This window comes from Dipodomys merriami, unplaced genomic scaffold (assembly GCF_024711535.1).
Source record: "Dipodomys merriami isolate MVZ:Mamm:240054 unplaced genomic scaffold, mDipMer1.0.p SCAF_11, whole genome shotgun sequence".
Classification (NCBI taxonomy): domain Eukaryota; kingdom Metazoa; phylum Chordata; class Mammalia; order Rodentia; family Heteromyidae; genus Dipodomys; species Dipodomys merriami.
In genome coordinates this window covers 18,266,505-18,278,580 of record NW_027202382.1, presented here as the reverse complement: position 1 = coordinate 18,278,580, position 12,076 = coordinate 18,266,505, and the positions used below count along the sequence as shown (strand labels likewise).

Here is a 12,076-nt window from a genome sequence, read left to right as displayed (position 1 = left end):
CCTGCCAGGCACTGGCATCTTATCCCTGTAATCTAAGCTACTCAGCGATCTGGGGACTGTAGTTCTAAGCCAGCCCAGGAAGGAAAGTACTCTTATCTGTAATCACCAAAAAGACAAAAGTAGAACTGTGGCTCAAGTAGTAGAGCACTAACTTTGAGCACAAAAGCCCAGGGACAACGCCCAGGCCTTGAGTTCAAGCCCCCAAGTGACAAAAAAGAAAAAGAAAAGAAAACACACTGAACATAGTTGCAAGGAACAAAGGGCAGGGAGACACTGAGCTCCAAGGACACACAGAGCAATGTGGCCTCAGAAAGATGCGTTAGGATGCCAGTGTCCAAGTGAGGACTGCATGGTCCCCTCCATTGGCTCCTCACCACATCATGCCTGAAGTACACACTGGCCAATCCTTGGGTCTGCACTCATCAGAAACACTATGGCCTTGTGGGTGTGGCCCAAGGAGAGGCCTGGTGGGAATACAAATGGAAAGGAAGTTCTGGAAGAAGCCATTGGGGCTGCCCTATCTATATCTTGAGACTGTGGCATTGTCCTAGGGCAGAAGGAGCAGAAGGGATCCACGCGGTCCTAAGGGCAGAGCTGAGGGGGCTGTCACAGGAGACATGTGGGAACAGGAGAGTCTAGTTGGAGGTGTGGGTTCTCCATCTTGGGGTACATAGCCCAGGATGGACCCCAGCTGAATAGATAGTATATGAGGGGCTCCCAGCCAGATGGTTGGAGGCTTTGTCATCCTAACTGGGGGAGAAACTTCAAGGAAACAGCCAGGGGTTTCCAAGCACAAAACCCCACCTAATGGTCCACCATCTTGCTCTCCACAGACAGCAGGGAGGTGAAAGTGGGCGAGTACAACGCTGTGGCTGACACACTGGAGATCATCAATGACACCATCAGGTTCCAAGGTAAGGCAGATGGGCTTTCACTCCAAGTCATTCCCAAGCCTGGACACTGTTAGATAATGTCAGAGCCCTGGGCTTCCCGGGGCCAAGGGAACATCCACTGCACATAGACTTGCTCACTAAGCACAGGGTCCCTGTTCCTCTTGTGGGCCTAGTGGATCAGTGGAATTCAGCTTTGAGAACATTGCAAAGCTCCAGACAGTCTCCAAGCATGATTACTGAGTGCAGCCCCCATGCCCCACCTGAGAGACCATCACCAAATATATACTTCCTATTACCTCATGGAGGACAGAAACTTGGCAAGTGGGTAGGCAAGTCCTGTTGTCTCTGTTGTACAGTAGGAAGATGGCTCAGAATTCACAACCTGTAAGAAGCACAGCCTGTTCCAACCACCAGGGTCCTGATCCCCAAGATAGGCCTGTCTGTTCGTATACTCAAGAGATGGAAAAATGAGGAGGTTACTGAATAAGGATTGGGGTTTTCAAAATTAAAGGAGAGCATCTCAGGCTGTAGTTTAGTGGTAGAGCACTGACCTAGCATGCATAAGGCCCTCGTACTGCAAGAGAGTGTCGGGAAGGAAGGAAGGAAGGAAGGAAGGAAGGAAGGAAGGAAGGAAGGAAGGAAGGAAGGAAGGAAGGAAGGAAGGAAGGAAAAGGACAAAAAGAAAAGAAAAAATTAAAGGAAAGATTCAAACACAAAATAAAGAAGATGCAAACCACCTTTTTTGTTTTTGTTTTTGCTTTTTAATGTGCTGGTCCTGGGGCTTGAACTCAGGGCCTGGGCTGTCCCTGAGCTATTTTTGCTCAAGGCTAGCAATCTACCACTTGAGAAGCACAGCTTCACCTCCAGCTTTTTTTTTTTCTTTTGCTGGTTAACTGAAGATAAGAGTCTCACAGACTTTCCTGCCCAGGCTGGCTTCAAACCACGATCCTGAGTAGCTAGGATTACAGGCACAAGCCACTGGCACCTGGCTGTAAACCATCTTTGTTTAAAGGAAAGCTATAGTTTCCTGTGATCCCCACTCTGCCCACAGAGGCAGGCACCTTGTTCCATGTCATGGCCTCAAGATATCCATGAAGTGCCCCTCCCACTTCTCTGTGTCCTCTCACGAATCCCCTCACCCAGGCTGCTTAGGGTTCCTCCATCTGAGATGACACCATGGTGCCTTGCCTGTGCTATGTCCGCTCTGCAGTATCACTTCCTCACCTTCCTGGTGATGATCCCACTCTCTACTCATCCTCCAAGTCTTGCCTCTGACTCATCATTTTCTGGAGGATCTCCTAGCTGGGGGTGTGGGGAGGGAGTAGAGCTTTACTCTGCCCCCTGCAAAGTGGGTGCCTGGTATTGGCATACCACCTGGGAATGTGGTCAGAGGAGGCACTTGGGTTGGGGTTAGAGTGCAGGCCTGAGTTAGGTAGCTCTGATCAAAGCCCTGCCAACGCACCCTGTACTGTCACTAAAAGTTACTTAACGCCTAGAGAACTGCAGCCTCTGTGAGCTTGTTGGGGGGAACAAGCAAGCAATCTCTAGAAGTTCTATTCCTTATAATATAGATGACATATATAACACATAGGACACCTATTCCCTATTACAAATGTGAGACGTACGTAGACATATAACTGCATAGGAAAAGCTACAGCTGTTGCACTCTGTAGCATCCTGTGGTTGCACATTGCTTTTCCCTTTTTCTCTGGCTAGAGTGGAAATTTCCTGAGGGCAGGGCCTGGGTCTTTGTATCACTGATGCCCAGCCCTGGACGTGGCAGGCAAAAGGTGATGATCGGTGGTGATGAGTTGGTGGGCCAGGAGTGGATGAACTGGGGGAGAGTGAGAAAAACAATTAGGCTGCAATAGCTCTAACATCAGTCATTACCATGGGCCTCCACAACATCTTAATATTGACAGAAGACAGAAGAAGACGGTGTTGATTTTCTGAAGTTGTTTCTAAACAGGGAGCCCCAAACTCATGTTACCTTAGTCCCAAACCTCAGCCCCATTGCTCAGTCTTCCCAGCTTTGACCTCCAACCTCCAGAACTGCTTGTGCATTTGGGAGCCAGGGGCCCCTGAGCCAGCCTCTGGCAGTCTAGGTGAGAGGCAGATGGAGAGTGAAGAAGTTTCTAGATGTTAAGCTTTTACATCTGGAAGCAAGACATACTCCTATCTACTTTGTGTCAGTCCTTGAAACCTCTTCTTGTAAATATTGCTCTTCATGGAATAGTTAAGATTCCCCTTACCACATCAATAGTTTCCTTAAACTTCTTAGACAGCCCAAACTCTTTTTAGCCAATGACTGTTTCCAAACAAATAGGAACTTGCAAGCAGAGGTTTTTAAACACAGATTTTCAAGGTTATTCTCCATCCTCACCTCCATGTCTGCCCATCCCTGGCTTGTGTCCTGGGACAGAAAGCTAGCCCCCACCACAGTACTACAGAGTCATCATGACCCCTGCAGGAACACCAAGTCTTGGTCATTCTCCTGCATCCAGCACATTCCACATATCCCTACAGGAGGAGAACTCTTCAAGTGTCACAATTTCCCCTGAAATAGCAGCTGAGAGAAATCTGGGAAAGTCCCTGCAACCTGCATCCTAAGCCAGCCAACCTAGAATAAAAATAAAGCAGAGTAACTTCGTAATCGGGAGGGAAAGGCATTTGCTCAGAGACCCTCAGCCTCTTCCTTCCCCACCTCCAGGGTTCTGATGCCCTTCAAGAGTGAGCCAGGCTGCTCTGCAGGCCCAGAAAGAATGGAATCCCACAACTTCAGTCCTGCCTAGCACATCAGGAAGGGAGGTAGCTTCTGCCTCCCACAGTTAGCAACTCTCATGGAAACAAAACCAAAGAGCTTGCATAACAGACTGACCTTGAGGCCGGAAGCACATATGTGTCAACCTGGAGCTGATAAGTGGAATGTCTTCCCTGTTGAGGGGGTGATCATTTATCATGTATGGCTGGGACACAGTCCTTGAGACCAAACCAAGTTCCTCACCCTCAGTGGGGCCCAGTGCTCCCTGCTCACCCCACCCAGCTGAGCCTCCCAGCTGTTGTTACCTTTGAGGCTGAATGATGATGGGTTTTCAACGGTATAATTAGACCGAATCAAATTCTAGTCTTCTAATGGCTATTAAATGCATCATAAATCCTTTATTGATTCTATCTGAGAAAGAAGGAAATCTTGGCTCAGCCTCCAGGCTGGGCAGACTGGCTAACCAGTGGATCAGCCCACCCTGCGGATATATAGTTGTGCCTTGCGTGAGGTTGTAGCAGGGGTCAAGCCCAATGTCAAAGATGCAGAAGCAAAGCTCTCTTTGAAAAATGACTGTGGGTTGGGTCCATGATATCTTTTCCTTCCTCTCCATAGGATCCGAACCACCAAAGGATAAGACCATCATCTTGGAGCAGCTGCGGAAGATCTCCCTACCTCTCTATAGTGTCCTCTCAGTCCTCACCATCCTTGGCATGATCATGGCCAGTGCTTTTCTCTTCTTCAACATCAAGAACCGGAACCAGAAGTAAGTGTTCATCTCCCAACTCCCTGCCAGACTGAGCTCAGAATCTGTGTTTCCCATAAAGGACTCTCCAGGGGCAGCAGAGTGTTTGGGGCAGTTTCCTGAGTGGGTTGCTGAGTTGCTAGGTCACACACACATGCATGCACATGTATGTTCCTGGTTGCACAGGACTCTCTGATAAGACAAGCTAGGAAAAGGCTAGATTCAAGTGGAACTATTCAAGGCCACAGGCCTTCCCAGAGCTCTGGACATACCCAGCACATGTGGCAGTCCAGGAGCAAAGATACAGAAGACAGAATCTCCAGCTTCTTAGCCCCACCCAGTCCCTGTGGGACTCTCCTGTAGTGACAGGACTCCTATTGGAAGGTTGACATGGTGGCCCAAGAAGGCCCTCCATTAATCAGCTCCCAATCACGCCCATCCTCGGCTACCTAAGAGTCACAAAGCTCCAAGCCTGGGGCGGGGGGCCTGCTGTCCACATGTATGCCTCAGGGTCTGCCTGTTTGGCTTCTTCTTGATCTTTTTTTTTTTTTTTTTTAATCCCAGCATCTTCCCTCTGCTCTCCCAAGGAGAGAGCCCACTGTGAGTTATTCTGGTCAGCTATGGATAGAACAGGCTACCTCTCCAGGCACTGGTGTGGATGAAACACAGGCAGATTCTTCGTTTCCATGGCAAATCCCTGAACCCAGCTCCTGCCTTACAGGGAGGGAGAGGCTGAGCTGGGGCTCGAAGCATGCGCTTTCTAGGGCAGTCCCATTGCACCCACCCACGCAGAGCCAGAGCCAAGGCTCTGCCATTGTACCCAGAAGCCACATTGTGTCACTTCACAGGCTGCCAGCAACAATTCCAGGGGAACTGGTTTTGTTTCATTTCTCCCCCTGTTTGCAAAGGAGGAATTGGGGGGCGGCAAGGCAGGAGCAGACGGGACTCATGGCTTTTATGGCTTGCTTATCTGTTTGTTTGAAGTACTTGTTCAAGCCAAACCCACTTCCTCTTCATTTGATGTTTTATTATCTTTGTTACAATACCATATATATTGCTTTAAAAAAAAATTGAAGCAACTTTCGTCTACTCAGTACAAAGGATAAATAACAACACCTAGTAGCATTTGGCCCAAGGCCTAGGCACATAGTCAGTCCTCAGTTCATGTGGCTTTGCCCTCCCAGGTACCTCCAGATTCCCATCAGTGGGCAGGTCGCCCTCTCACAAGTCCAAGCTCCTTTAATGCTTTAACTACCCCCTGCCCATCTCAGTTTCCTGGGGCAAATTACCCTTTGTCTTTCCAAAAGGCAGATCCACATGATTATTTCAGTTTTGCAGATTGGCTTGCCACTGAAAACTCTACAAAGAGACAGGAAATACATGTCTGTGCTTCCAAAAATCCCCCTCACTGCAGCTTTCCTAAATGCTACCTACCCTTCAAGTGTCCTCTCCAGGAAGCCCTCCTCCCACCACTGGCCTCCCCCTCCTCAGCCTGCTGTAGCAGAGAATGAGAATTCCACCTTAATAGTTCATGGTTTACAAAAGGACCTCAGAGACTCATTGTCACCCAAAGAGCAAGATTAGCTGGTCTACTCACATGCCAGGAAACTAGCCAGGTTAAATCACTTGCTGAAGGTAGAAGGGATAGGCCTGGGTCCAAGCATTCTCAACTGGAACGCCTGGGTGTAGTCCACACCCACAAAGCCTCTTATTGTGCTCTCACTTGAACATAGGCCATCCTTAAAATGTGAAGAATTGCTAGAACTGCAGAAAGCAGGAAAACGTCCAAAGAACAATTGACGACAACTACAATCTGCAGAAGAGCCACTGAGCCACAGGACGCCCAGAAATCCAAGGTTTTCTGAGCTGATTGTGCTGGCAGGGGAGGGGTAGTGGAACCAGGTACCTCTAAGGCTGAATGGTTTGACTTCGATCTGGCTTGTTGAGCACCTGGGAGCCACAGCAAGATTCCTGAAGGCAGAAGAGAGCAACATGTAGAGTTTGAGGATACCAAGAATGCCTCCAACTGTAGCCTAGTCGAGATAGGCTAAGGAACTAGAATGAGGGCTCTAGTGTCTACTTCTCAACTTCTTGGGGTAGCAGCTGGTGACAGAGAGGTGTTCCTACCTGCATGGAACAGTGTGAGTTTCCTGAGTGCTCAGAGGCAGCCAGACGGGATGATCACTCAACACTGGATGAGCACAGTTCCTGAGCAATCCTGAATACTCACCTGTGGACCTCTCTGAAGGGAAGCAAGGAGTATGGCGTGGGAACTACCACCTTGTTGAGAAACGGGGCTCAACTCAAATACAGAAGTCTTGTGTTGGAAAGTATTCCCAGTCCTAGCCAGAAACAAAACAAAACAGAGCAGAACAAACTAACAAAAGCAACCCTCGTGTCTTAGCACTTTTGCATAAACTGAAAACTCACGTGAATGAGAAAAGTTGAAGTAAGCTATTTCCTCAAGAACTCATACAGATGAACATGAACAAGGAATCAGGAAGATCAGTGATTAGAAATGTGGGGGTGTTTGGCCTCCTTTAGGGCAGAGCAGGTGGCCTCTGGCAGGTGAGGACAAGGAAGTCAGGGGAACCAGAGTCTCTCTGGCTCCAGCCTCAGCCGCAGAGCACATCTGGGAGCTTTGAGAAATGTTCACAGGAAGGATCTGTAAAGATGTCCCCTCTTCTCTTTGCCAGGCTCATCAAGATGTCAAGTCCCTACATGAACAATCTCATCATACTTGGGGGCATGTTATCCTATGCATCCATATTTCTCTTTGGCCTCGATGGATCCTTTGTCTCAGAAAAGACTTTTGAAACACTTTGCACTGTAAGTCCCTCTGCATGTGGCAACGGTAAATGGCAGAAAGGTTTCTGAGTGACCTTGGTCATCAGACATAGGGGTACAGACCCAGAAATGTGTAGGAATGTGGGGATGGGCAGGCTCAGGGTCACCAAGAGAAAGCAGGTCTTCCATCTACCTGGAAAACTCTCTCAGGACATTGTGAGAGGGGTTCACGCAGCTATGGAGAAGTTGGCATCTTATTTCCTACCTTGTAATGTTCTAAACTCCTAGATCTCAGGTTTTCCGAGAGTCAATGAGTCCCTGCTCTCTGGGACAGCACATGGAAAGTGGAGGTCCTGTGGATTTTATGTGCTGGGTGATGATACTGTCTAACTCCTGCAAGTGATTAGATCAGACTGACTGCTCTACAGGATCAAGAAATTGTTGGTATTGGGTTGGGTATGGTGGTACACGCCTATATTCCCAGCTATTCAGGAGGCAGAGATAGGAAGATTTTGGCAATACCAGCCCAGATAAAAAGTTGAAAGACTATTTGGAGAAAGAAAAGGAGAGAGGGGGGAGGGAAGGATGGAGGGAGGGAGGAAGGGAAAGAGGGAGGAAGGGAGGGAAGGAGGGGGAATTGCTCATGAAAGTGGAGGTGTGGTTCAAATTGTAGAGTGCCAGCCTTGAGTGAAAAATCTTAATCAAGAATGAGATATCCTGGGTTCAACTCCCAGTACTTGTGCGCACACACACGTGCATGCGTGCGTGCACACACACACACACACACACACACACACACACACAGAGGAATTGTTCATATCACCTGTGATTTCGGTGTATTTGTCTGAGGAAGATGGGCTTCCTTTGTCTTAAAGGTTCTGTGGAGCACTGCATGTGAATCATTTGTGACTTACAGTGGCGCTGCTCAGGGCCTCTCCTCTCGGGCATTCTGAAGAACAGTCAGACCCTAGTTCTCCTAGCTCCCTCAGCTTTCTCTTCCCTCTCAGAGTTTTCTGCTCCAAATCTAATACCACATCTCCTGCTGGATTCTACCCCCTGAGAGTTAAGCAGGCCAAGATTAGATGAAATCCCTCATGCCCAGCCTCAAAGAACCAGGCAACAGCTTCCAGAGAAGCTGGGCCACCCCCAAAGCCCTTGTAGGTACGGGTCCTTCTAGTGCTGGAATGATAGCCAAGTGCAGGAGTATTGTAGGGTTCTGGGTGGTGAAAAATCTGTTCTGCCCAGATTTCTCACCAAGGCAACTGCAGAGCCTGGGACAATTCCAACTTTCCCATGGACATCGTCTTGGTCTGTGCCCGAGTCATCTATACAATGGTGAGGCCTGAGTAAGAGCCTGTACCATGGTGACATCATGGGTCATAAGAGGCTTCTCTTTGTATCTGTGCTCCAAAGTGCATAGACCCCACCCCAAGTTCAAGGACACCAGGATAGAGACATTAATGACCATGACCCTGGGCTATCTGGTGTCTTCTATTTTATACAGTGCACAGATTCCCTCAAGGGCATCCCTGAGAAGTGAGGGACATGCCCCTTCTGTGTCCACCCTGGTCCTTCTCAGGGCTCTGTAGCCTGGGTCTCAGCCACCACCACCTGGGAATTTCAGCATACAGAGTTCAACTCTTGGGCACAGAGACCAAGGCAGACACGGAGAGCTGCCCACCAGGAGAGGCCCCTTCCCAGAGCAAAGCCCACATGGGTGCCTGTGCAGCTCCCATCGGCTCTGCTGACCCTGGGCCTTTCTCAAATTTGACCTGAATTTTACAAAGCCTGGGTAACATGGACTAGGGAGCAAAAAGAGAGACATCCTCCCCCCACACACACCCCATAGCCGGGTTTCCTTTTAATGCAGCCTGATGTTCTATTCTGAGAGCCACGCTCATTTGTGTGCGGGGAAGGTTGGCCTGGGGAGGCAGTATGAATAAATCATAAAGCGCTTTACAAATCGGCATTAGCTGGGAGCATGAGGGCTGGGGAAGATTCGAGGGCCCGGTTCTCACCACCCCTGAGAATTAATTTATTGGCAGTCAGGGCCATCTCGGAGCTGCGAGAAGGGGAGCCCGCGTTCATGACTGCAGGGAGAGGCCCAGAGGAGTTCCTCCAGATGAAACTAGGTCAGCATAAATGTGGCTCAGGCTGGGACCGGGTCACTTCCTCAATCATTGGCGTGTACCTTGGCTGTGTCACCCATAAGAGGGACTGAGCATACTTGGATTTAGTGCCTTCCTGCCAGTCCCAGTAGACTCTGGGTAGGGTATCCTCCACCGCTTTCCTGGGACTTGGCTACTTTATTCCGTTAATGGCACAAGTATTTCTGTTCTCTCTGGCCCAGCAGCTGTCCCTAGCAAACTCCCCCCCACATCCCGAGCAAGCAGAGAGCAGGAGGAAAAGCAGGGCCTATGGTGCACATGGTAAGCACACACCTTGAGATATGGTCTCAGTTTGGCCCTCTGTGAAATGGGTCTTCCTGTGCAGGATTGTAGCCTGGGTAAAGGAGACAGTTCCAATCAGCCATCCCGTGTGTGTGTGTGTGTGTGTGTGTGTGTGTGTGTGTGTGTGTGTGTGTGTGTGTGTGTGTGTGTGTGTGTGTGTGTGTGTGTGTGTGTGTGTGTGTGTGTGTGTGGTAAGAGCATGAGGGTGGGGATGTGGCCAAGGGTGGGTATCTCCCTTGCTCACCTTGCTTGCTATACCATTTCCTGGTGCCCCATGCTGCCAGCTATAAGAAATCATCAAAGCCAGGGGACAAAGGAGACCTTGAAGTCTGCTTCCAACACGATGCCCTGTGTCTAGGCCATTCTGTGCTGCCATCCTATCGATGCCCCTTTTGCTTCCCTTCTAGTTTCTGATATAAAACCCAGTGATAGACGGTGACAACCCCGTAAGAAAAAAAAAAGCTTGTGACAGTTACAAGATGGGGGTCCTCTGGGAACTGTGCCATTCTAACCTGGCCAGGGGTGGGGCTTACATGAGCAGGAGTGCACACGCACGCACGCGTGCACACACACGCACTCACGCACGCACTCAAGCCATACGGGGAAGGAATCAGCTACATACTCAGCTCCCATCCCCCACCCCTGACCCATTCTAGAATCTTCCAGCTGTCACTGACAGTTTCAGCAAGTCTTGCAAACAGCTCTAGCTACATGGTGCTGTCTCCCTGGACACTCCTGGTGGTGGAGTCACCATGGCAACATGGCCCCTGTGGACACTGAGCTGCCTGGGAGGACGGTGCTGGGTGTGGGCCAGTGCCCCGCATCGGGGGCAGGGGAGTGCCTGCATATGGCTGACCAGCTGACCCCAGAGCTGGCAAGAGAGCCAGCAGGTGAACAAGAGAGAATGGTCTTGTCTCCTTGTGAAGTTGCAGGCATAAACCCAGTCATGAGTAGAGAAGGATATCTGCAGATGGACAGAAAGGCCTTGAGGGACTGATGTCCCAGTGACCCACTGCTGCTCCCATGACCTCCTGGACTTGAGTAGCATCAGCTGTGATTAACCCAGGGCCCCTGCCCATCCTGGCCGCTCCCTCTACCCCCACCCCACCCCTAAGGTGGCAAGGTGCGGCTCAGCTGCTGTCACCTAGAAGGCAGAGCTGAAAACCTATCCTGCCATGTGGACAGAGAAGGCACAATGCTTCATCCTTTTGTAAAAAATATAATTTTAATGGCCTGATGCCAGCCAGAATGATGAATAAACCTACCCCTTACCTAAAAATATATATAATTTTAGTTATTAAGATGTTGTACAAAGTGGTTACCATTTCCTAATTCAGATCATGTGTACATTTCTCTTGTGGACAATGTCATCCTCATCATTTTCTTTTTACAGAAATGCTTAGAAGCTAGGCGTTAATGGCTCACATCTATAATCCTAGTTACCCAGGACCCTGAGATCTGAGGATCATGTTTTGAAGCCAGACTGGGCAGAAAAATCCATGACACTCTTATCTCCAATTAACTACTAAAATGCCAGAAATGGAGCTGTGGTTCAAATGGTAGAGTGCTAGCATTGAATAAAAAACTCAGGGACATGGGGCTGGGAAGGTGGCTCAGTGGTAGAGTGCTTGCGTTGCATGCATGAGGCCCTGGGTTCGATTCCTCAGTACCACATAAGCAAAAAGAAAAAAGCCGGAAGTGGCGCTGTGGCTAGCCTTGAGCTGAAGAGCTGAGGGACAGTGCCCAGGCCCAGAGTTCAGGCCCCACGACCAGACCCAAAAAAAAAAAAAAAAAAACTCAGGGACAATGACCAGCTACTGAGTTCAATCCCTAGGATTGGACACAAAAAAATGTGAGGAAGAAAAAGGAAAGAAAAAAGAAAGACTGTTTTTTTTTTTTTTTTTTTTTTTTTGCATCTGGTAACTGGAGAAAACAAAACAAAACAAAACAAAAACAAACCAACAAGTTCTTAGGGATTTGGTCCACATGTATCCCAACCAAAAAAGATCTTTAATAGATGAGATACAACTCATGTACCATAAAAGGTGCATTTCCATGACCTCAATACATTAATTCGACTTGAAGGCATCCCTGAGGTACAGCACAAAAGAGAGAGGCCCTGCTATGCGACTGCTTGGGTTTGAGTCCCAATTTCACTGCTTCTTAGCTGTGTGACTTAAAGTTATCAGCGTCTCTGAACCTTGGTTTACTCTGCTGTAAAATCAGGATAAAAAGTCATGATAAAGTTGTAAGAACTAAATGAGTACATGCAGGTAAAATGCTTAGTGCTAGCCACCTAGTAAAAGCCAATGAAGACTGGCTGCAATCATTATGAATTGTGAATGAGGCTGCCCAGGAAGAGAGAGGGGAAGCCCATGGGGTTTGCGGAAGCCTTGCCTGGCAGAATGATATCAGCTGAAGAAGAAGCCCAGGCCTGGCT

General features: G+C 48.9%; 1 protein-coding gene across 1 annotated transcript in view; it reads left to right on the top strand.

Moving 5' to 3' along the window:
* The window catches only part of Gabbr2 (gamma-aminobutyric acid type B receptor subunit 2), a 336,688-nt gene that overhangs the window by 261,601 nt on the left and 63,011 nt on the right, over nt 1-12,076 (top strand). The window contains exons 9-11 of the mRNA XM_070010539.1: nt 834-914; nt 4,270-4,420; nt 7,096-7,228. Of these exons, the coding sequence (XP_069866640.1) occupies nt 834-914; nt 4,270-4,420; nt 7,096-7,228 (365 nt within the window). The remainder of the gene's footprint in view (nt 1-833; nt 915-4,269; nt 4,421-7,095; nt 7,229-12,076) is intronic.